The sequence below is a fragment of the Ceratina calcarata genome, unplaced genomic scaffold (assembly GCF_001652005.2).
Source record: "Ceratina calcarata isolate Rehan_Ccalc_2016 unplaced genomic scaffold, ASM165200v1 scaffold35.2, whole genome shotgun sequence".
Lineage (NCBI taxonomy): Eukaryota > Metazoa > Arthropoda > Insecta > Hymenoptera > Apidae > Ceratina > Ceratina calcarata.
The window spans coordinates 171,021-191,573 of NW_017157934.1; the positions used below are offsets into that span (position 1 = coordinate 171,021).

Here is a 20,553-nt window from a genome sequence, read left to right on the forward strand (position 1 = left end):
ATTGTTACTTATTTTTTAGATAACACCAGTTAAAGGTGTACTTGTTTCTGTTTGCATAACTTTGTTATGAAGATATAAGTGCAAAAACGTGTATTCATTTATCTCTAATCACATGCAATTGATTTACACACATGATGTTACGCACTCTTGTAACTAATAAAAATGTTGATGTTAGTGATTTTTTATATAATATTGTTTCGTACAGATTTAAAAATATGGTGATAATCTGTAGTACTCTTTGTAATAAAACTGCTTTTTGTTAGTATTCAATTTTATTTATCTATTGTTCGCACTAAATGTATAATGAAGATCACTTTGTCAAACAGAACTGTCATTCATCGTTTACATAAGTAATCTATTCAATATGAATTCATCTAAGGCGTTGCACAATGTCGTGATAATTGCCTAGATGTTTCATAAGGATTCAAATGATTTTTATAATATGATAATTATAGGAAATGTAATCTTCCTTGTAAATGTTAAAAAAGTGAAAAGTACGTATGACGCTCGACCGTTGTTTTTTTTGTAAAAGAATTTTTATAGATTGCTAAGGAATGAACAGGAAAGTTTCCTGATGCAGTACCGAATTGGCAGTAGGTGGAAGGGAACTTGACAAAGGTTTTTTGTCCCGCCTATAGATTATATAAATCTGTTCCACCACAGACAATCATCAGTGAATGATACATCTTTCGTATGGTTTAAGTGCCGCGTTCCTACTTATAATCAACGCTGTTGCAGCTGTATTCTTTATTTCTCTCTTTATCCTATCAATTACAGATTAATTCTTGCATTTTCATAAAAAAGAAATACCGATTTAAAAGAAAATGTATCGCACAGGAAACGATGGTAAGTTTGCTCTTAGTATCGCAATTTTATTATTTCTATCTCTTTGCTGAACTCTGTATTTTAGGATATAAAGTTACGAAATTGTTTTAATGATTTATAAACGATTTATTTTTTTAAATTGCGCCCTTGTATGTTTGACAAGATATACTGAAAAAAGTTATTAATTGCTCTAATAATGGTAAACGATAAACGTATGTTGAGATGATTATAATTTAATTACCCCGTGGCGATTTCTTCCGATCATTAAACTAGAACGCGTATCCAGCATCGTCCGTGAGAAATTCATATCTATTGCATTTCTTTCTAGCGCGAGGTTCGATGTCGTGTTACTGTTGATTTATGTATGCCAATCTTATTGAATATCAAAGACACGATATTAGGAAATGATATCGAGTAACTGCGTAAAGTAAAACGTGGAGTAAAAGGAATAATATCAAGTATCTATATCAGAGTAAAACGTACGATATAGCAGATACGATAGAACGTGTCACCAAACAAAGACGTAAAGAGCGAAAAATTCTGATCAAAGGAGAAAATGTTTTGGTCTATATATTTTATTAGATTTAACTGGGACCCTCGTAGTTTGGAATTATGGCTTATAACAAAAACAGGAATTACAGTTATGTTACATGAGTTTATCAATTTTCGTTCATCTTTTATCGATATTAAGACCATTGGGATGGGCAGTGTGATATGGTTATTAAAAAAGACGCTCTAAATGTCCATAATACTGTGCGAGGAAGTAAATTGCGAAACCAGTGAAAATTTTTTGTCGAACGTTTCTCGCTGTCATGGCTGTGCGTTTGAAACGATTCGGGGTAGATCCGTTCTTTGCACGCCTATCATCGCACGTTCCTTCTGGCATTGATTCACTCTCGTTGTTACGTGAGAATGACCTCGAATTCTTTGCCGATACACTTTGCTTTTTGCACGTGTCGCCTTTCCTTCAGTTTTTCTTCCTTTCAACACCGCGACTGTTAAATCGATGCAAAAAAAAACTTCGCGCTTGTTAAGTCGCCAGGCTGATGTTAATAAAATCTTCGCTAATTTTCAGCCGATCAATATTTATAAATCGTTTTCACGGCATAGATTTTGCATTCTACCTCATATTTGTAAGCAAACGCTTGTACACGCGTTAATGACATCTACTTCGTTCCGTACTGAGTCCAATTCTACATGTCAACGTGAAACACCGCTTCTATAATTTTTCAACGTACCTTCTGAACTACTTAAAATCGTTTCTGTAACAGGTGTTATACACGTTCTACAGTACAGGATTCGCGGAATCTCGTAATGTAGTAGCTTTATATCGATTGCAAGTAGTGAAGGTCAGTCGTACGCAGACAAGTTTCAGTAGTGCAACTATGAATACGAGAAGCGCCTGGCCTGTGTAGCTTTACGCCCTTTTCTACAAGCCGAATCGAATAACATATACTACGCGCTAATCAGAGAATAACGTGATCAATAATCATGGACGCAAATGCAGCAAAGTGATTTACATTTCTGTCCATCCATAATTGCACACTTTTCGACATGTAACATGTCTGAGTTACACGAATTCACTCCACGTACAAATTCTTTGCCCCATTTTTTAGAGCACATTTCGAATGTTGCATCTCGTAGGTCGGATGCTGGATGGAATAAAGGTTGAAGAAATGGAAGCGGATGCATTATTGCAAGCTATAATAGGCATACAGTAGCTTCTACCTGCAGACCCTTATATCACGTAGTGTAGCTGGGATGTTATAACTTCATTGACGGTGAAACTTAATTACATGCGCAAACAGGGAATGGCCAGTTCCGCGCCATCATCATCGCTTTTATCATTGTCGCTCCCAATTATCGCTAACAACAGTAATTATATCGTGGCATAGGATAGAGATCGTGTTATGCGAATACTTTCAAGGTCATCGCGATACGTATCAAAATCGGTAATAATGAATGCATGGTACACGTGCTTGAGATTCAACTTGGCGTCGTACACCACTCTTCTTAGAGTACCGCAAGCCTAGAAGTTTACTACTTGTTGATAACACGTACGTGGATAAAACACGAGGACTAATTCGTTCTGAACTATGACAAAAAAAGAAAGTACAGGTGTAAAGTAATTTCGACTTGAAGTATGTAAAGAACGTCAAGGCGATAAGAATATAAGGCAGTTTTACGTCCTCTCGACGAGTAATGACGTAGAAGGTAGAGAGAATTTGTAGAGTCGTCATTAGTCTGATTGGATGTACGCGCGTAACAGGAAAACACTGCCTACATGCTTTATGGAGTCCTGCGAAAGGAAGGAAAAGGTAACTACCGGAGGACTGGTCTCTCGGAAATTATGATGACGTAGGTTCTGAATCGCGTTCTGGAAACCCACGGATGATGGATTTTCTGTACCTTGCCGTTAGCATGATTGAACTGAATTAACCCAACCAGCGATCTTTACTATAATTAGCAGGCTCCAAGCAGAATACTTATTTCTCAGAAGCGTGACTGTCATAAAATTAAGGATTTCTTCGATACCAGCATAATTGTCAATACAGCCAATGGACTTTTTGCTCGTCATTGTCAATCATGTTTCACGTTTGAAGACGAAACCTCTTACAGGTTTTCGAATTCTGGGAACATAATTACGCGGGGTATCCACAAATATCTCTCGGTTTTTGCCAGTCGAGGAGCTAAGTACTTGCCACCAAAGAGACCAAGCATCCCGTGACGCGCGATCCCTGGCAAAGCCTGGGTATTTCCCTTCCGAACACAGAAGCGGGAGGATCGCATTCGCTCGTGGAGGTGGAGGGAGGCACTCGCGCTCCCATATCACTGATCACTCTCACCGTGTACTTGCATTCTCCAAATATAAACCGAACGTGACGTGATGTTGACTGTCTAATCGCGCATACTTACCTTACAATTACGGGGACGCAGTGAGCAATCGTGTGCAATCTACAGTCGCTGTTTTCTAAATAAAACATATTGACGAATTGACTGAAAGCATAAAAATTTGGAGCGAAAAAGGGAAATTCGTAGACATAGAGAAGAGACGGAGGAACGCAGAGGAACAAGGATAGAGAGAGAGAGAGAGAGAGAGAGAGAGAGAGAGAGAGACAGACAGACAGAGACAGAGACCGAAGAGCCATACATAGGGGACATTCGCACTCTCTACCGTTCTGTCGGTTCAGTCACACTGCGCCCGTCGACCGTGCGACTTCGCGGTCTTTTCTTTACTCTCGGACTCGACAATTCTCCTCTTTATTTTCATTCCTCTACTCGAATCTCGGATATAACATACTTCCATTCCGTTTTCGCCGCCTCTGTCAAAGGAGTCGATACCGAATCGCGCACGAGTTACAAGCGCAAAGTTACTTTAGCCAAAGAAATAGAAAAATAAAAAAACGAAATAATCGGAAAAAAGAAGAAGGCAACAATTTTTAACTACGCAACGACACGTCGAGTGCTCGAAGAACTATCGACTGGTGCACGTGAAGTGGCCGATTGAATCCAACTGCGAGTAAGTTTCCTCCGTTTGATGCTCGGACCTGATTTGCCGAGACGTACCGAATGCTACTGGCACATGCATTTGTTCGTTGATCACGTGGTAGAGGCGTCCAATACCGCGTCGTTTGTAAAATTTGCGGCTTTACAGATACAGAAACCGCGACGAGATCGAACAGTATTTTTCTCGCCCATCACGATCTGTGCATCATAATCAAGTACTAATAATAATAACTCATCTTGATTAGATACGTTAAAAGTGAATACACGCATCAGAAATCTAGAATCTTATAACATAGTCTTAGAATAGACCTATAGAATTAACGAACTTTACTTTTTAATTCCTAATAAAATAAAAATTCTTATTTCATCATAATAAGTTAGTTATCACGCAGTAAAATTGTCACATAAAGTCGGCATGTTTTAACTCGGTCTTTATTTACCGAGTTTCGTTCAGACGCTGTGAATCAATTTTTGCCAGACCACCTGTGCTCCTCGTCTTGGAGTTGAAAGCGACCGCGCGCGATTCTACAGTTTAAAGCAGACAGGACCGAGAGGAGCACCATGAATGGAATATCGAAAATCGAGGACTTGAGCATATACGACGGGGAGGACGATCGCACGAGGATTATAAAAAAACCCGTGCCGCTGAGGACCGTGTCGTGGTCGGAGAACGTCGAGGAGACCAATTTAGATATTCCAGGGACGCCCAGGACTCCGCGGACGTCCACCACGCCAGGTATTGCTCTCGAGAAAGTTTGTTAATCCCGATGATTTGAACTTTTAGCAAGGATCTTTAAAAATTCTCAGAATAGCAAAAAATATGTCCAGTCAGCGAGACTAAATGGACGCGTCAATGGAATATTTCGAAATACATACTAAATTATAATCGAGCTGGTGAATTTGATAAATATTTATTTACTCGTCGTCTGTTGGTGTGCCATACAATCGTCCATAAATGTAATTAGAATTAGTATATATGTATTTATGCACACTGATACGAAGCTCAAACTGCTTCATCACGAATGACAAATAATTCGTGCGTGGTGATCGATACCTTCACGATTACTCGAATTAAGTTCACGAAGTTAATGATTTACGTTTTATCCAGATTAAAAATTTACAATTACTTACAGGCACAGGTAGTTTCAATTGAAAGAAATAGGAATCAAATTAATGTTACAATTCATCTCCCTTCTCTGGTCGAAACTTTTAATTAAACGTGTAACAAGTGGCACGTAACTCCGTTCTAATCTCCATTAAACTTTTGATGCTACCATGCTTCGCTGACTTGATTCGATTTTGTATTAAGCTTCTATCATCGCCTCCGTTCTATTTAATTCACGAATCGAACGTTTATCCACAAATCCTTGAATTTTTATCAAGACAGTAGAGTCTGAGCGATGAAGTAGTACCGCATCTAATCGATTGGCACGAACGTAACAAGTGGCACGTAACTTGCTTCGAGTGACAGCCTGTTGCAGTTTCCGTAAAAAGAATGGTTACTGACAGAACTCTGACATAAACACAGATCAGAATAATTACTCGCTTTGTTCGTCACTCTCTTGTCCCTAATTAGCTTAAATTCGGCGCGCATGTTCGACCGACTTTTAATTTTACTTACGTGCAGCGTTACTATCATTGATCAAGACGCGGCGGTCCGTGAAATATGATTTGTTTCTTGCCATAGTTCCCAAGTAAATTGTACCCGCTGATCTTAAATTGATAAAAACCCTGGGAACTCTTCAGGTACAGTTATTATGAACGTACGTAACACGTAACTGTAACGTTATGAATATACGTTCCCTTTCGAGGCACGGCTATCGACTTTCTGGGAACCAAAAAGAAAAAAGGAACCTTTTACTTTTAAGTGAAAAAAATATTAACTCCAGGAGATTTGCAACCGTTCTTCAAACAATACTCGACTGAAACAATTCATTGTTGCATCATGCAACATAACTCTAATTTTCTAATTTGTGTAATTCGTTTCATTGCAATGTCTACTCAGCAGATTGATCTACGATTATAATAATCTTCTTGGTATCTTAATGACGAGACGGAACAGGGATACTCATTTTCTTTTCGAAATCTCATTGTAAATATTAAAATTGTCATCTGCATTTATATATACAGCAATATGCAATAGTAATAGCAATAGCAAAACGTAGAGAGGATACAGGTATGGAGAGATGGTTTCTGTTCTTTGTCAAAGGATTCTACTTCGGAGAATAATTTCTAAATGTTCATTGGTCTAGTTACTAAATATAAATGTATAAAAGAAAGAGGTACATGGAACTTAATTAATTACTTGCAGCACTGTAAGCTATCTTTACGTATTGACCCTTTTGCTAGACTCATCGTATCGCGGTGATGTCTTCGCCCGATAGAATCATACGATACAGTTCGTTAGGGAAAGACAGTTTAACTGAGTTTTCCATCGTGAATACGTCAGTTCCATGGTCGGATCCACCTCCGCGCTTCCGTTTAGAAAATCTGTACACAGAGAGACAAGCAACCCGAGCAGTGTTCCGCTTTAATACGCTCCAGATTGCTCGAAAGCTGAACAGTGTATAAATAATAAATTATTTGTATCGATAGAAATCTCGTCTTCTAAACGTTGTAACGCATCGTGTTAATCATTATGCAACAAGTTCGGCAACGCGATTGCAACTGACGAGGCGAGCTTTGGCGCGAGCCTTATCGTATACATATGATACATATCCTACTGACACTCCGTACGACACCCCGTCGCCTCGCGTCGATCCCATCGATCGAACCATCGCGATCGATATCCGCGCCTTTTAATTAATTCGTTATGCTAATCGTGAATGGAAACCCCGAACACTTATGAATAACATGATCGTATGCACGCCTTAAAAGAGAGTAAAAAACTGGTCCAAAGAATTCGTAATAAGTTTCAGATTAACGTTACGTTTTATCGTTACGTCGTCGGTTCGAATTGCTGTACCTCGGCGATGAATATCTAATTCAAACGAGACTTATTAATCAAATATGTTCGCAGATCATGTAAAACCGTCTCTCAAGACTTTCCGTTGTATCTACTTGTTTTTTTTTTTTATAAGGTCGGATTAGCGCGAGATAAGCGATTGCGCAAATGATTTACAATCACTGCTTGCGAACAGGTGTCACAAGAGGAAGGACTCAGGGTTTCCCCGCGAGGGAAAAAATAGAGTTGAATTTTTCATTACCACACTCAAAGAAATCCGTTGTTGTGTATCTTTAAAATGATTCACGACAGTGTCATATCGCGGGTCAGTGCTTAAGATAACATCGGTGTTTATGTTGCGTGTTCGTATTTTGCCTCGTTTACTATTGAAAAACCGAAACATTTTTCATCACTGTTAAAGATCGGAGCGACAATATCACCCTCAGTGACATGTCATATTATTAGAAGATTCTAATAAGATCGATCTTACTACGTTTTAGCAGAGTTCAGTGAATTTTTATGTGTACACGAAGAATAGAAAAGCGTCACGTATTCGGGAAACTTGTTTCAGGTCACGAAAAGTGCACATTTCATCACGATTTAGAGCTGGATCATAGGCCCCCCACGCGCGAGGCTCTGCTTCCAGAAATGTCTCGCAGTTATAAGCTACTTTTGAGTTCTCTCGGCGAAGACCCCGAGCGGCAGGGTCTTCTGAAAACACCGGAACGTGCTGCGAAAGCTATGCTGTTCTTCACGAAGGGCTACGATCAAAGCATCGACGGTAAGTCGGCGATAAACCAATTTAGAACGAAACTGAGAGCAGAGAACTAAATGAATGTCGCGCAATCGAATTAGAAAAATTAAAGTACAAATGTGAAAAAGCGGTGAGCTTTATCCCAGTACTTGCAAAAGGAAATATTTTAACTTTTCATACAATTGAAAACAATACGGTCACTCGAACTTAATTTTGTTAAGGGATAAAGTCAATCGAATAAATGAAACCATGAATACATCCACTTGGGCAAAGTACCATCCATTTCTTTCTTTTTCCACTTCAAGTGATTTGAGACCCGTCACGAGGCGAGGGAAGAAAGAGAGGAAAACTTAAGTACGATTCGAAAAAAGAGAGCGTAAAGCTCACGATATAAATGGGTCTCAGGGACGCACGGCAACCCGAGAAGAATACCTTTCACCTTTTCCTTCCATTTGTCGTGTCTCGAGTAGAATTGCCACTGTTCTCCGGTAATTATGACTGCACGAACAGTTGAATAAAAAGAAATCGACATGGTTCAGCCATCAACGATTCTCCATTGTGTCGCGTACATTCCGCGTAAAAACGATAAATCTACGATAAACGATATCTAATGCGACCTTTTAATAATTTACGATAGCGCCCGATCCAATGATGTAACTTGTGTAGAATTTTGTTCATCCTCCTGGAATTCTCCTGTCGTTTCAAGAGTCAACTGAACACGTCCATTAATTTACTCTCGATCGGTTCAATTTAACAGACGATACGAGTCGAGATACACGCGGAATGGTCGCTACAGGTGGCGGAGGAGAAACTTTAATTCACTTCGACTTGACTCCCGTCCCTCCCAGAGTAAAGCTACCCTTTGAGATAAGCCCGGTTAACGGCAGTTCCACTCGCCCCAGTGAATCTGAAACGAGTGCGGGGCACTTCCCTACGAAAGCTCGCGTAACCACCCTCCGACACTCTGACAATTTCTCTTTACCCTTCATTCTTGTCGATAAGCTCTTGGCCGAATTCCCACTGGAAATGCAGACAGACTCGACGATACTCTTCGCTCTTTTTAATAAGCTATCTTTCATCAGAAGTGATCTCGAATTATATTATAGACCGGGTTTCACGATCATCTATGTAGCCGTTACTAAATTCAATGAACGGTCTATGGTGCGTTACATTATGCGTTTACAATCATAAATCTGTCAGTAAATTATAAGTAAAATAATCGTATCCCACTAATCTGATAGAATTATCGATTCCCGAAGGGCTGATCGCGTTAAATCATCGAGTCGAAAAATTAAACTACCTACTCGCTTTCCGCGTGTGCTTCAAAGATAGTAAATAGAGAGGAAATTGCTCAAGTCTACTCCCTTCAGTATGGACTTACCTACAAAAGCGTCGAAATACATTTTCACCACGGAGGGCCGAACCTATCCTATTATTTAAATCGTGACCGAGTGGCTCGAAGGGATCATTCTTCTTCCGTGACGAACAGGAGCATTGCGTTACGTAGGGAAAAATACAGTTGGTCGACGCGAATACGTTTCATCATTGCCGGTCATTGTGAAGGTGTTTCTTGTTAAGGTTGCCGTGGAAACCGTGGAGAGCACCCTCCATTACCCACCCACCGACATCTACCAACCAGCGATTCATACGTACACGCTACCACTATCGCGAGCGTTGTAGTAAGTAGGTCAATATCGGGTAAATCACGGCTAGATTCGCGAGGACCTTAACCCACGTGCAAGATGTCCTTTTTCAGAACAATTTAAATTGCACTTGAGTCGGTTACTTTTGCCCTTCTAAGGATCTCTAGCTTTTCGCGGAGCTCTGGAAGCATCTGCTCTTCGTTGACAATTTTTTTGTTCATGTATCGATGTACCTTAAATGTTGGGTATTCGTTTTGCAGACGTTATAAATGACGCGGTATTCGACGAGGATCACGACGAGATGGTCGTGGTGAAAGACATCGAGATGTTCTCCATGTGTGAACACCATTTGGTACCGTTCTATGGGAAAGTCTCGATTGGATATCTACCTTGCAAGAAGATCCTTGGTCTTAGCAAACTGGCCAGGTAACGTAGAAATTGCTTGATTAAGAGGGAGGATTAATTAGGAACAGAATTAACGCTCATAACTCGAGACCGTCGGTACAATTGAATCTCAGCAGATTGATTAAGCTAGTTAATATTTTTACCTGTCGGCATGAAAATTAATTGGATACGGATTGTTCATCGGCGATATCAATTAGATCGCCTGATAGGACTGTCATCGCTTGCGACGCTTCGTCGGACGTGTCTGCTCGCTAATTATCTTTATCTCGAATCGTACAGATTTCACGTTGCCCGGAATTGAAACGCTCTGGCTGTCCTCTTAAGCTCGATCGGTTCTGATTGCAACATAACGGAATTAATAGAAGTACTGTTTATGCAACGCCCAATATCTATTGCGTAGTCATCGGTTTATTAAAAATTTTTGTTACTAGGAGACATTTGTTGATAATTAACGCTTTATTATCAAGCAATTTTATCTTCGCATGTGGTCTAAAATTATTTACATACTAAGCGTGTGTAAAAAATTCGTTAGAACCATCGTGGATAAAGTGCAGCCGCGGGGCAACATTGATACCGTGTTTCACAACTCCGAGATAACGAATTGCATTGGCAGTAGTTACGGCCTTGATTGAAGAAATACTGAAACAGAAATGAAAAGAATCGACGACGGGTGTTGATCGTTGGTACGCGGAGAACTTTCACGCGCCGCTAAACTCAAGTGTTCATTTACCCGCTAAATATTATGAACTTAACATTAGCCTTCAAACCAAGCGGCCAGGCTAGAATTTCAGACATTCATACCAGGATCGTATATAGAAACAGAAACTTTCAACCGAACTTCTCCGTATTGATATTAGTCTTTATCTGAATGCTTTACGAATACAATGCGACAAGATTCTCTTGTATTCATTAAATATCTGCCAGTATTATTGTCCTTTGCATCAGTGAAGTTATCCTGCATGATTCTTCACAGAATCGTAGAGATCTTCAGTCGACGTCTTCAGGTGCAAGAACGGCTCACCAAGCAAATCGCAGTGGCAGTGACGAAAGCGGTGCAACCAGCAGGAGTGGCGGTGGTCGTTGAAGGAGTGTATGTACCTTTATATCTCTCACTACCTTTTTGCAAAACAGAGTATATTCGATGAAGAAAATGTAATATATCGATTAAATAAGTGTAATCACTGCGATGTTTTTCGATTTCTTTCCGAAGGGTTCAGAACTTGAGCAATTGTTCTAACGAGTTCAATCACGTGTAAGAATCTAGCCTTGTACTAATTACGTGTTATCTCACGTTAAAGAGCAACAGTGGATTTTCTTTTATCAGTAAATGTCTCATTAAATTCTGATCCTTAAGCTCTGAGAAAGATCGACAGTTTGACAATCGGAAGGAATGTTATACGCAATGATTAGTGTTCCTCCCGGTTTGCAAAAATCGACTTGACTTGATAATGAGATTGATAAATCAAGACGGATCTTCAATGCTGATAGCTCTTTTTTGTTTCTTTTTCTAACTCAGACTCTATGGTGCATGTTGTGTAACTAATTAGCGTCATTATCAGCTGATTTTCTATAGGAAAAAAAGGCGTGACGTTGATTTATACACTTAATTAAAAGATCTCGAGGACGGCTGGCCTTGGAAGTATACAAAAATCAATGAACTGACAGCGAGATTAATAACAATTAGAACGGTTTTGAATGCTAATGCATCAATTATTTCCTCAACATCAAGGCTGAATCTGTAATATTCATCAATACGGATGTACGATTCCTGTTCGATTAAAAATACGCGGTGTTACACATCTCATTTATAATAATCTTTGACTCTCGCACATTAGATAACAATATCCTTGTCGGTCTGTAAATCACACTCTAAGCCTGTAATGTAAGCTCGTAGAGTATAAAATATTCATAGCAAATTAATCGCTCTGATTTTTAACGGTGAGATGTATGATTTATTATTCAAGGCAGAGTGACATTTACATGATATGAAAAAAATACTATGTTATGTTACAGGCATATGTGCATGGTGATGAGAGGAGTACAGAAGATAAACAGCAAGACAGTTACATCGACGATGCTTGGCGTCTTTCGGGATGATCCGAAGACTCGCGAGGAATTTCTTAATCTGGTTCACAACAAGTAAATCTTCCCACGGGATTTGTCGACGATTGTTTTTCCGTTTTTCTTATTACTGACCATCTGAGACGCTCCTAAGGCGCGATTCTTGTTGCACGTTTTTGTCATACTGCTACCTCATTATAAAAAGGCGTCCGAGAACGAGAAAGAAGTTGCTTCGACAGCTTCTTCGCAACATTCCTCTTACTTTTATAAGGGAAACGTAATTCGGAGGAACGTTAAAAAAGAGAAAAATAATATTTCAGTTTAGTCGGGGATAATTCTGCCGAACTTGGACGATGTTGTGTAAGACGTCTTTGAACAGAACGCTCTTAAACTGCTGATTGAATGACACAGAGACAATATGATAGTTACACTTGTAAACTTTACGTAAGTTCTATAGATTGCTGGAAACGTTACCAGCGCTGGAACAAAAAGGAACTTACGAATTGTTTCGAGAAAACGAAAGTGCGTCGTTCCCCGACGCAAGGGTCAGATCCTTCTGATAGTATATTAATAACATTGCCACTGCTGCTGGTCCAGCTGTAATTATACCTGTTCGATTGTTACTTACGCGTTTGCAAACATGTTTGTAATGTTATTAATATATTCAGAGCATAGTTGGAAACATTCAAAGCCCCGTCGCTTATGAAAATGAACTTAGGAAATTCCGATGATCGAAGGTTCCTCGATTGGCACTGACTCTGCGACCGTTAGGACACTGACAGTCAACGGCCTGATTATTTGTGACAATATCGCATTTTAGATTCTATACATATTAACAATTTCGACTGAGAAGTGTCCGCGTCGTAACAGTGCAACCTGCCACCTTTCAAATATTTTAAAGGCGACATATCAGTTTCGTTCTCAGTTTGTAAAACGTTAACAGCCATGCGTTTTACAACCAGAAACATTAAAAAAAGTTCCGCGTTGTTCCATTTATTTTCTGCCACTAATGTCGTTTTTTGATATTTTTTAGTCTTTTATCATACGAGCGCAGTCGCTTGTTATGGATTTAAATCTTAATAGATTAATTTCTTTTTGTGTTCGTAATTTTGTTAAGAAACGTTAAAACAATAGTGAAAGTTCCGACGCGCAATGTTACAGCCATACAATGTGCGTCGAAAAACGTGCGAGGTATTTATAACGAAGAGAGAAGGGTTATAGATTTTATTCAATAATGTGATTCATTCTTACATGCGTTGGAAATGATTCAGCACAGACCTGTGCGATTTTGTCACTGTGCAGTTTATATAATATAATTTATATATAGGGTTATATTAATTAACTAGCTTTTTCAGTTAAGCAATTAAAAAGAATTCATACCCAAGTCATTGGAATTTGATGCGTTCAGAAAATGTAGCAATATTTACTACTTAAAAAAGTAGCACGTCGTATATTATTTTTTTTAACATTTTACGTTAATGCATCTCTCGAACGATTACCATTGCTCCGGTTGATGCCAAATAACAGAAATCTAACAAATCAGATTCGAAGACCAGTGAATGCGAAACACGTATTGAATCTAACTGTAAGATATTACAACAGGCGTTGCTTTACAATATGAAAGTTATCGTTTCATTAAGCATTCATTGAACTTCTGCGAAACGCATCACGGTGCGACAACGATAGTGAGGAAATCACAGGCAATAAAGTACGGTCGATGTCGCGTCAGTCTTTGCGCGGTGCGTCCTCCGATTCTATTTTGCAACGTTGAACATAGATCTTGATGTTATTTATGAAAATGGATGTTTAATATTTATAATATTTTTCTGATGATGTTATATAAAGTTATATTTATACTTTCGATATAACGTGTTGTTATTTACTTTTACTTTTAAAAATGTTTAGGCGCCTAAGAAAGCATCGAAGATTAAAACTTCCATCAGATCGCGCTCTTTCTCATTCTTCTTATTGTTAAAAAACACAGAGTATCGTGTTCGGGTGAGCTTTACTATTTGCCGAATCTGGGACACGGCGGTATTTCGATCTTTTTCATAGCCGGTGCACCGCAAACTCGTGGCATCGAAGCGTCGTTCATGTTACAAACATTTTCCGCGTCTCCTTGATGAAGAAGGAAAACCATGCTGTTGTCCGATGGAGATTTGCGACCTTTTCCACCGGAACAACAGGCACTGGCGCAAGGTCTTTTTGCAGTGAGACAGCATTGCTCGTGTGCTCTCCCGGAACCAGCACGTTGAGTGACGCAACTTTTGGGCCTCGAACTTGCCGCACCATTTTTTCTGCACGTCATCGTTGATTCCCTAACAATGAAACTTCCATGAACTAAGATTGATCTTGACTACGTACAGATAATCGAACACTATTTTTTTTTTTAATTCCGAGGCGAAGGGTTTTTTATAAAGCGTCTAAGCACGGCAAGCTTAATTGTTGGACAACGCTAAGTCTAAATCTTACATAATAGAAGCAGGACAAGGAGCACAAGGAGTGCAACAAGGGATCGGCGGGCAACGCAGAACTCTTAATGCTTCAACGTTCAAACAAGAAACACCTCTAAGCAACGCTCGTTGAATCGCGTTTTCGTATTCCGCACGTTCTTTTATGATGCGCTCGTTCTCTTTGCGAAGCCTTGCTATTTCAGCCTCCAGCTGTTCGATCAAATCGATACATTAAAACAAATTCGCAAACGCAAATAAGGATACTGCGATATACCTCCATTTCCCGTCTCAGTCTGTCTTTATCTTTCATCATCGACTGAATAGCTGCATCGGTGCAAATTATTTCTATTTTCTCGCGGGATCTATCTCTATCTCTATCGTCTTCATCCATTTCGAATGCATCGAATTTTCTCGGAGCTACTTCTTTGGCAATTTCCACTTCTTCTTTCCGTGGGTCTTCTTGTACTTCCTTTACTTCCTTTACTTCCTTCGCTTCCTTCACTTGCTCTTCTTGTTTCGCGATACGTGATCTGAGTTCAGTTTGCGTCGCCGCGGCTATTTTCTACAATCATGTGACAAGTTTTTTAAATGACAGTAAAGCAGATATTTCATTGACACAACTTGCCTCGCGTTCCTCGCACTCTCCCAACAATTTCTTCAGATTCTCAATTTCGCAAGCTCGCGCTATCAGTTCCTTACGCAACGCTTCAAGCTCTTTCTCACAAATGTCCAGTTTGTTTTGTACGATACCGATCCATTGTTGTATCCGACCGAGAACGTCGGCGAACATCAACTTTTGTAAAAGTAAATTCAATTCACACAGTATTACGTTATACTAGGACTGAAGTCTCTTAAGGGATGAAATGAGTATAAAAATACATAATAATAAACGCGTTTTTCTATATGTACACGTATTCGTTTAAATAAAATAAATATTAGTAATCGTCTTACGAAATTGGGAGTTTTTAACGAGCATTTGAAAGTGAAAAGTTCTTTTTCGTATATCTTCATCGGTTTTTATAGAGCAAGTTTGTTCTATCGTGCCCTCGCGTTCCCAATTTCATCACGGTTTTACTTGCGTACTGGGCTCAACCTTTGATTCGTGCTCAAAGTTCTCGCCTAAGGTGGCCAAAGCTTTACCAGCATCTTGCAAGTTTTGATGCACATAGTCGATTATCTCATCCACTTTCTTATCTCTGCAGTTACGAAATAATGTTTTATGCGAACGTCAGCGATATACGCACATTGTTATAATTTTTATCTGTTGTTACAACTTCCTCCGGAAGTAATCAGCCGTTTCACTGAAGAGTAACGAAAATAGAAACATTGTTAATATACCCGGTTGATCCTGGAATTGACGCTAGACAAGTGCAGCATGGCCCAGCTGTACGAACAGGAATTCCATCTTCTGTTTTCGTAATAGCTTCAGTAGTCTCTGTTATGACTTTAGACTCTTCGGTCACCGCTATTTGCGGTTCATCTTCTTTCTCCTCAGGCGCGTCTGCTCCTCCTGCTAAGCGATCTTGGGCTTTTGAACTATATTTACGATTTGCTGCAGTTATACATTTCTTCAGTTTAGACGCTTTGTTAGGCGATTTACGATTTTCGTCGACGGCATGTCCTGAAATTTTTTGCGTCTCCAATTATAGTTGATTATTCATGACACTTCCAAAGCCTTGCGGCTTACCGCTTTTAGTTCTATTTAAGTGAGGCATTTCTTCTTAATGCATGTGCAGCATGATAATAAAATGTAATTAATGAACGATTCAACTAGTTAATTTACAATATGAATTTTATGAAATGTAATTGTAACGAGTTATCGAAATAGAGTGATGTGGATTGATGTTACTATAACTGTCATTTGTTCTTATAACATCAAGGGGCACGGTATAAAGATGGCGTTCAAACTCACTAATCGTGATTTTTCACGGTGATTACAAAATCACGATTACGAGTCGTGATTATACTCAATCACGGCCGTGATTCCGATTTTCTAGGGATCCTTAAAAAATTGCGACCTAGTCACGCCGCTTTTGACTCCTGTCACTTACGCCGAGTTGTTGCACGAAGTGATGAAGATAAATGTCGGCATCGGGACTCTGGGCAAGTCGCAGACCAAACTGGACCCTGACAAAGATCAGATTTACGGAGAAGTGAGGGACACGCCATGCAGCGAAGGTTTCCCGATCCTGGAAGGCCAAATCTCTTAAATGTATTTAAACAAGTTTCCCTAAAAAATGTCATTTTTGTAGTACATAAAATTAGTAATAATGTTGTGCATCAGCAGAACAGGGCGCGATACAGACGATGAAGCTGGCCGAGATGGAGCGGTACATGGCGACGAGATTGCATAAGACGAGGGATCTCACGAGGCAGCTCGCCTTTCACATATCCGCCTGCCAATTGATCGCAGACACTTTGGGCTCAAATTTTCAAACGTTGCAGAGGATAGAGACGTGGATACTTGAATGCAAGGAGAGGAAGAAGTGCTTGAATCACATAGAACGATACATAGGTACACGTAGTCATAAATCATAGAATTCATTTTTCAATAGTCATTTTTCAGATGAGAATCCTCTGAGGACAATACGCCTGCTGTGTCTGTTGTCAATTGCAAGCGACGGATCACTTAGAACGAGCTGCACTCTGTCCAAAAGCTTCACCTTTACGCTCACGGCTACAAGCATATACCCCTGTTCTATAAATTGCAAAGTATAGGTCTGCTGACATGCAGAGCAGAGAACATTTTACACAAATTATCGAACTGGAACAGCGAGTGGAATAACAACGCGCAGAAGTTGAAATTGTTGCCCGTATACTTCAAACAAACGGAGCAAAAGGGCCCTGGCTACGTTTTTAATAACGCTCATGTACCACTGATCGTCAGTATCCGAAACGATTAAATTACTCAGTATCTTGGTGGAATTCACAGTGTACGTTTCAACAGGTTCAGGTGTTAAACGCCGTGGCGAGTCAGGACAGAGATTCGAGGACTTTAGACGAATTAGCTAATTTATCGAACTGCGTTATAAGTGGTCAACGTGTTTCGTTGTTACCAAAGATGATAGTGATATGCGTTTTCGGCGGCATTTCTTATGCTGATATAACAGCCTGCTGGTTTATAGAGAAGGCCGCCGGGATTCGACTCGCTATAGCGTTGGATAGCGTAATAACTGGTAATAAAATACTCGAGAAAGTCCAAGACACATAAACGTCGCCCGTACGCTATAATTAATTTAATAACTACGCGTAACAATACGATATTGTTTATTTTTATATGATAAATGTAAATAGGAAGTACGAAGTAAGAATATACGTTAAAATAATATACGATTATCTTATATACTGTTATTTCCAACATTATTTACACCCACGTAAATAATATTCAGTTTAGTTCATGATTCAATGATTTCGATTGTCTTCCCTATTACGAAATCTGTCGCGGTCGATTCTGCCGATTGTAGTTTCGTCTGTTGCGGAAGTGTCTTTGGTTCCTTCTCGAGAAGTTTCCTGTTACACAATACGAAAATACAGTATTATACCACAATTTAATAAATTAAACTAGATAATTTCCATAAATTACCTTGCTTCATTTCGAAGATGAGTTCGTCGGAATCGACGAGGTTGTTTACCTCGTCGGTGAGCTGGAGCGCCAAAGATTGGAGTCGATTGGGCTCGCTGCGATGCATCATGACGGTCTCCATCGGGTCGTCCAGCGACGCCATCAGCTCCTCGTTTATGATCATTTTGCTTATGATGGAATGTACAATGGGTTGTTTCAGCTGGAACATCTCCGCCAGTTTCGACAAGGAGATCGAGTCGTACACGTGAGAATAAGTGAACAGATACGTTCTCAACGCTTCCTGTTTGATCAGTCTTGTGAGCATGTCGCGAACCTTGCCCGCCTGGTAGAAGAGATCCCAGACTTTGGCGTTCATCTTCTCATTGATAATGAAATTATTGCAAGCCAGCCAGTTCCCGTTACGCATCGCCTTTGCAGCGGCGGCCACGTAATCTCTCATCGACTCCGGTGGCCCTACCAACGACTGACGTTCGCTGGATCGCAGCTGCTGGTAGAAAATCTTAGATATCATTCTTTTCCTCGCGTCGAACTCGTGCGCGGCTATGTACGGGATCTCAATGAGCATCGCGGATACCAGGTAAACGCATTCCAAAAGCTCCAGGTTGATGTGCATGTGGAAAGGCCTCTGTTCCTCGATCGTCTCCTGCTTTTTGCTGCGCTCGTGTTGCTTCTGAGGCAGCAGGCCTTGCGCCAGCAGCTCCTTCACCTTACCAGTGACCATCAAATTGACCAAACAGTTATGGGCATTTTTGATATTCGCGTGGCGGAATGCGCACAAGCCCAGCTGGGCGATCGTCCTGTTGTATAAAATTTGCGTGGCCAGATCAAAATGCTGGATAGTTTCTTGCAAGTGGGACATCAGAATCAGATCGCGCGCTTGTAACCAGTTGTCGTGAAGGGCGTGGTGATAGATGTGCGAGAGGATCGCACGGGTTCTGAGCCTGTCCGCGCCGTCGTGAGCATATACGTATTTACAAAGCTTCTCCATGACTTGCACGGATGTTTCGACGTCCGAACCAAGCTCTCCCTCTTTTTGTTTGAGGACGTTCGGATCAAACTTGTAATACAGATGCTCGATTTTATGCAAGTTCACGCGACAAAGTTCGGAGACGGTTCCCTGCCTCTCCAGATATTCGTGAACTTTGTCTATTATAGCGGACACCTGTTTCTCATCCTTCAACCTCTCCACATACTCGTTACTGTGTGGGTCGCATTCTTTCAACTGTTTGATGAACTCTTCATCCAAACGTTCCACCAATGTCAAAATACAACCGTGTATCTTGTACGGAGGCATTTCGTACTCCTCTTCCTTCTCGGACACAACCTTAGCAATGATGATGTCCTTCGTGCTTAATAACATTTCGAGCATCTCCGTGATACACTCCAATATCTTCGACCAATACTCGGGCTTCATCGCGTCCGACTCTTTCGGATTGTAATCAAAGATCGATGATACTATAGAAAATTTGATCTTCACAGCTACTGCTGGGCCAAGATTGTGAGTGTCGGCTATGGACTGTAATTCATGCAGATGTTCGATCTGTTCCCTGCGAACGGTACGCTTCTTACCACAAGCAGCAATGATTTCATTCAGCTCCTTCATTGCAACAATCTGAGGTAGCATCGGAAGACGATCATGCCTATAAAAATACAGGGATGAAGCATAAGCTTGCGGGGGAGAAGACATCTCCGCCCGCCATCTCCGCAGTGAAGGGAGCATTGTTTGTGGAACGAAGAAATGAGAGTAACCAACTTACAAATTTGTTTACTATATACTTTCTTATGAACGATTGAACTTTGATAAACGATTGAAAGTGATTAGTTCATCAAGGTTATAACATCATAACGGTATATGCGACATAAACGGTCACGGTCACTCCTGAGGGATTTCGTGTCCCATCATTGCCATCACCATAGACGTGAGTGCATAAAAGACGTAAAAGTACTTAAAATTTAAAAAAAACTACATGGATAATGTTCAGCACGAAAAGCCTAAGCAAAAAATTCATCCCTACAGACAGATTCATCCGTGGAATTAATGTAATTTTCTAAAGAATGTAATTTACAGAAGGTGATGACATATGTTATTCATTAAATTATACGAATTTGAGTATATTTAAATGTCCTGAAATGTAAATACAAATCTTCTACTGATGTACTCATTATTTAAAATATTCTTACAGTAACAGAAACTGTTTAAATTAGGTACATGAGCGGTATCGCATCTTTATGCCATTGAAGTTTCAATTATTCGTTCCAACTACTTTGCTAGAACTTATTGGGTAATCACAGTTGGAGTGAATAAAATTGAAAGGGCTGAATACTGAATAAAATAAAATAACTTCATTACCTTCCTAGAATATTTTATTATTCCATAC

At 40.0% G+C, this 20,553-nt stretch overlaps 3 protein-coding genes, 1 long non-coding RNA gene and 1 pseudogene across 5 annotated transcripts in view; 2 read left to right on the forward strand and 3 right to left on the reverse strand.

Annotated features, from left to right (window-relative positions):
- The window catches only part of Pu (GTP cyclohydrolase punch), a 16,858-nt gene extending 3,543 nt beyond the window's left edge, over positions 1-13,315 (forward strand). The window contains exons 9-14 of the mRNA XM_026813731.1: positions 2,097-2,174; positions 4,843-5,068; positions 7,848-8,057; positions 9,934-10,099; positions 11,052-11,168; positions 12,092-13,315. Coding sequence (XP_026669532.1) covers positions 2,097-2,174; positions 4,843-5,068; positions 7,848-8,057; positions 9,934-10,099; positions 11,052-11,168; positions 12,092-12,221 — 927 coding nt within the window. The 3' untranslated portion in view covers positions 12,222-13,315. The remainder of the gene's footprint in view (positions 1-2,096; positions 2,175-4,842; positions 5,069-7,847; positions 8,058-9,933; positions 10,100-11,051; positions 11,169-12,091) is intronic.
- LOC113464375 (uncharacterized) lies at positions 5,228-6,725 on the reverse strand. Its single transcript, XR_003389215.1, has 2 exons — positions 6,638-6,725; positions 5,228-6,160 (listed from the first exon to the last, which is right to left on the reverse strand). It is a non-coding gene; the product is annotated as an uncharacterized LOC113464375 (long non-coding RNA).
- A 751-nt stretch (positions 13,316-14,066) lies between the features above and the next one.
- Positions 14,067-16,307, reverse strand: LOC108625188 (uncharacterized). Its single transcript, XM_018024985.2, has 7 exons — positions 16,280-16,307; positions 15,931-16,213; positions 15,686-15,788; positions 15,173-15,385; positions 14,867-15,142; positions 14,612-14,802; positions 14,067-14,457 (listed from the first exon to the last, which is right to left on the reverse strand). Exons 1-7 carry the CDS (start codon positions 16,305-16,307, stop codon positions 14,148-14,150), a joined length of 1,404 nt encoding a protein of 467 aa, XP_017880474.2. The 3' UTR covers positions 14,067-14,147.
- A 117-nt stretch (positions 16,308-16,424) lies between these two features.
- On the forward strand, positions 16,425-17,824 carry LOC108625189 (vacuolar protein sorting-associated protein 33A-like; annotated as a pseudogene).
- A 94-nt stretch (positions 17,825-17,918) lies between these two features.
- On the reverse strand, positions 17,919-20,385 carry LOC108625213 (eukaryotic translation initiation factor 3 subunit C-like). Of its 2 annotated transcripts, XM_026813700.1 has the most exons (4): positions 19,933-20,385; positions 18,750-19,815; positions 18,176-18,662; positions 17,919-18,102 (listed from the first exon to the last, which is right to left on the reverse strand). In XM_026813700.1, the coding sequence occupies exons 2-4, from the start codon at positions 19,797-19,799 to the stop codon at positions 18,020-18,022; spliced, it is 1,620 nt and encodes a 539-aa protein (XP_026669501.1). In that variant the 5' UTR covers positions 19,800-19,815; positions 19,933-20,385; the 3' UTR covers positions 17,919-18,019. The 2 variants fall into 2 exon arrangements, with proteins under 2 accessions (XP_026669501.1, XP_017880506.1); XM_018025017.2 differs by having other exon boundaries at positions 17,920-18,102; positions 18,176-19,815; positions 19,933-20,384.
- Positions 20,386-20,553: the final 168 nt, after the last annotated feature.

What these genes read in the sequence shown, in the direction of transcription:
- LOC108625188 (XM_018024985.2), bottom strand. Translation starts at nt 16,307, where the DNA reads ATGCCTCACTTAAATAGAACTAAAAGCG. An exon ending in CTTAAATAGAACTAAAAGCG is followed by an intron (nt 16,214 to 16,279) that starts GTAAGCCGCAAG and finishes AAAAAATTTCAG; the next exon opens with GACATGCCGTCGACGAAAAT. An exon ending in CCTTGTCCTGCTTCTATTAT is followed by an intron (nt 14,458 to 14,611) that starts GTAAGATTTAGA and finishes TTTCATTGTTAG; the next exon opens with GGAATCAACGATGACGTGCA.
- LOC108625213 (XM_018025017.2), bottom strand. Translation starts at nt 19,799, where the DNA reads ATGCTACCTCAGATTGTTGCAATGAAGGAGCTGAATGAAATCATTGCT. An exon ending in CATCTTCGAAATGAAGCAAG is followed by an intron (nt 18,103 to 18,175) that starts GTAATTTATGGA and finishes ATTGTGTAACAG; the next exon opens with GAAACTTCTCGAGAAGGAAC.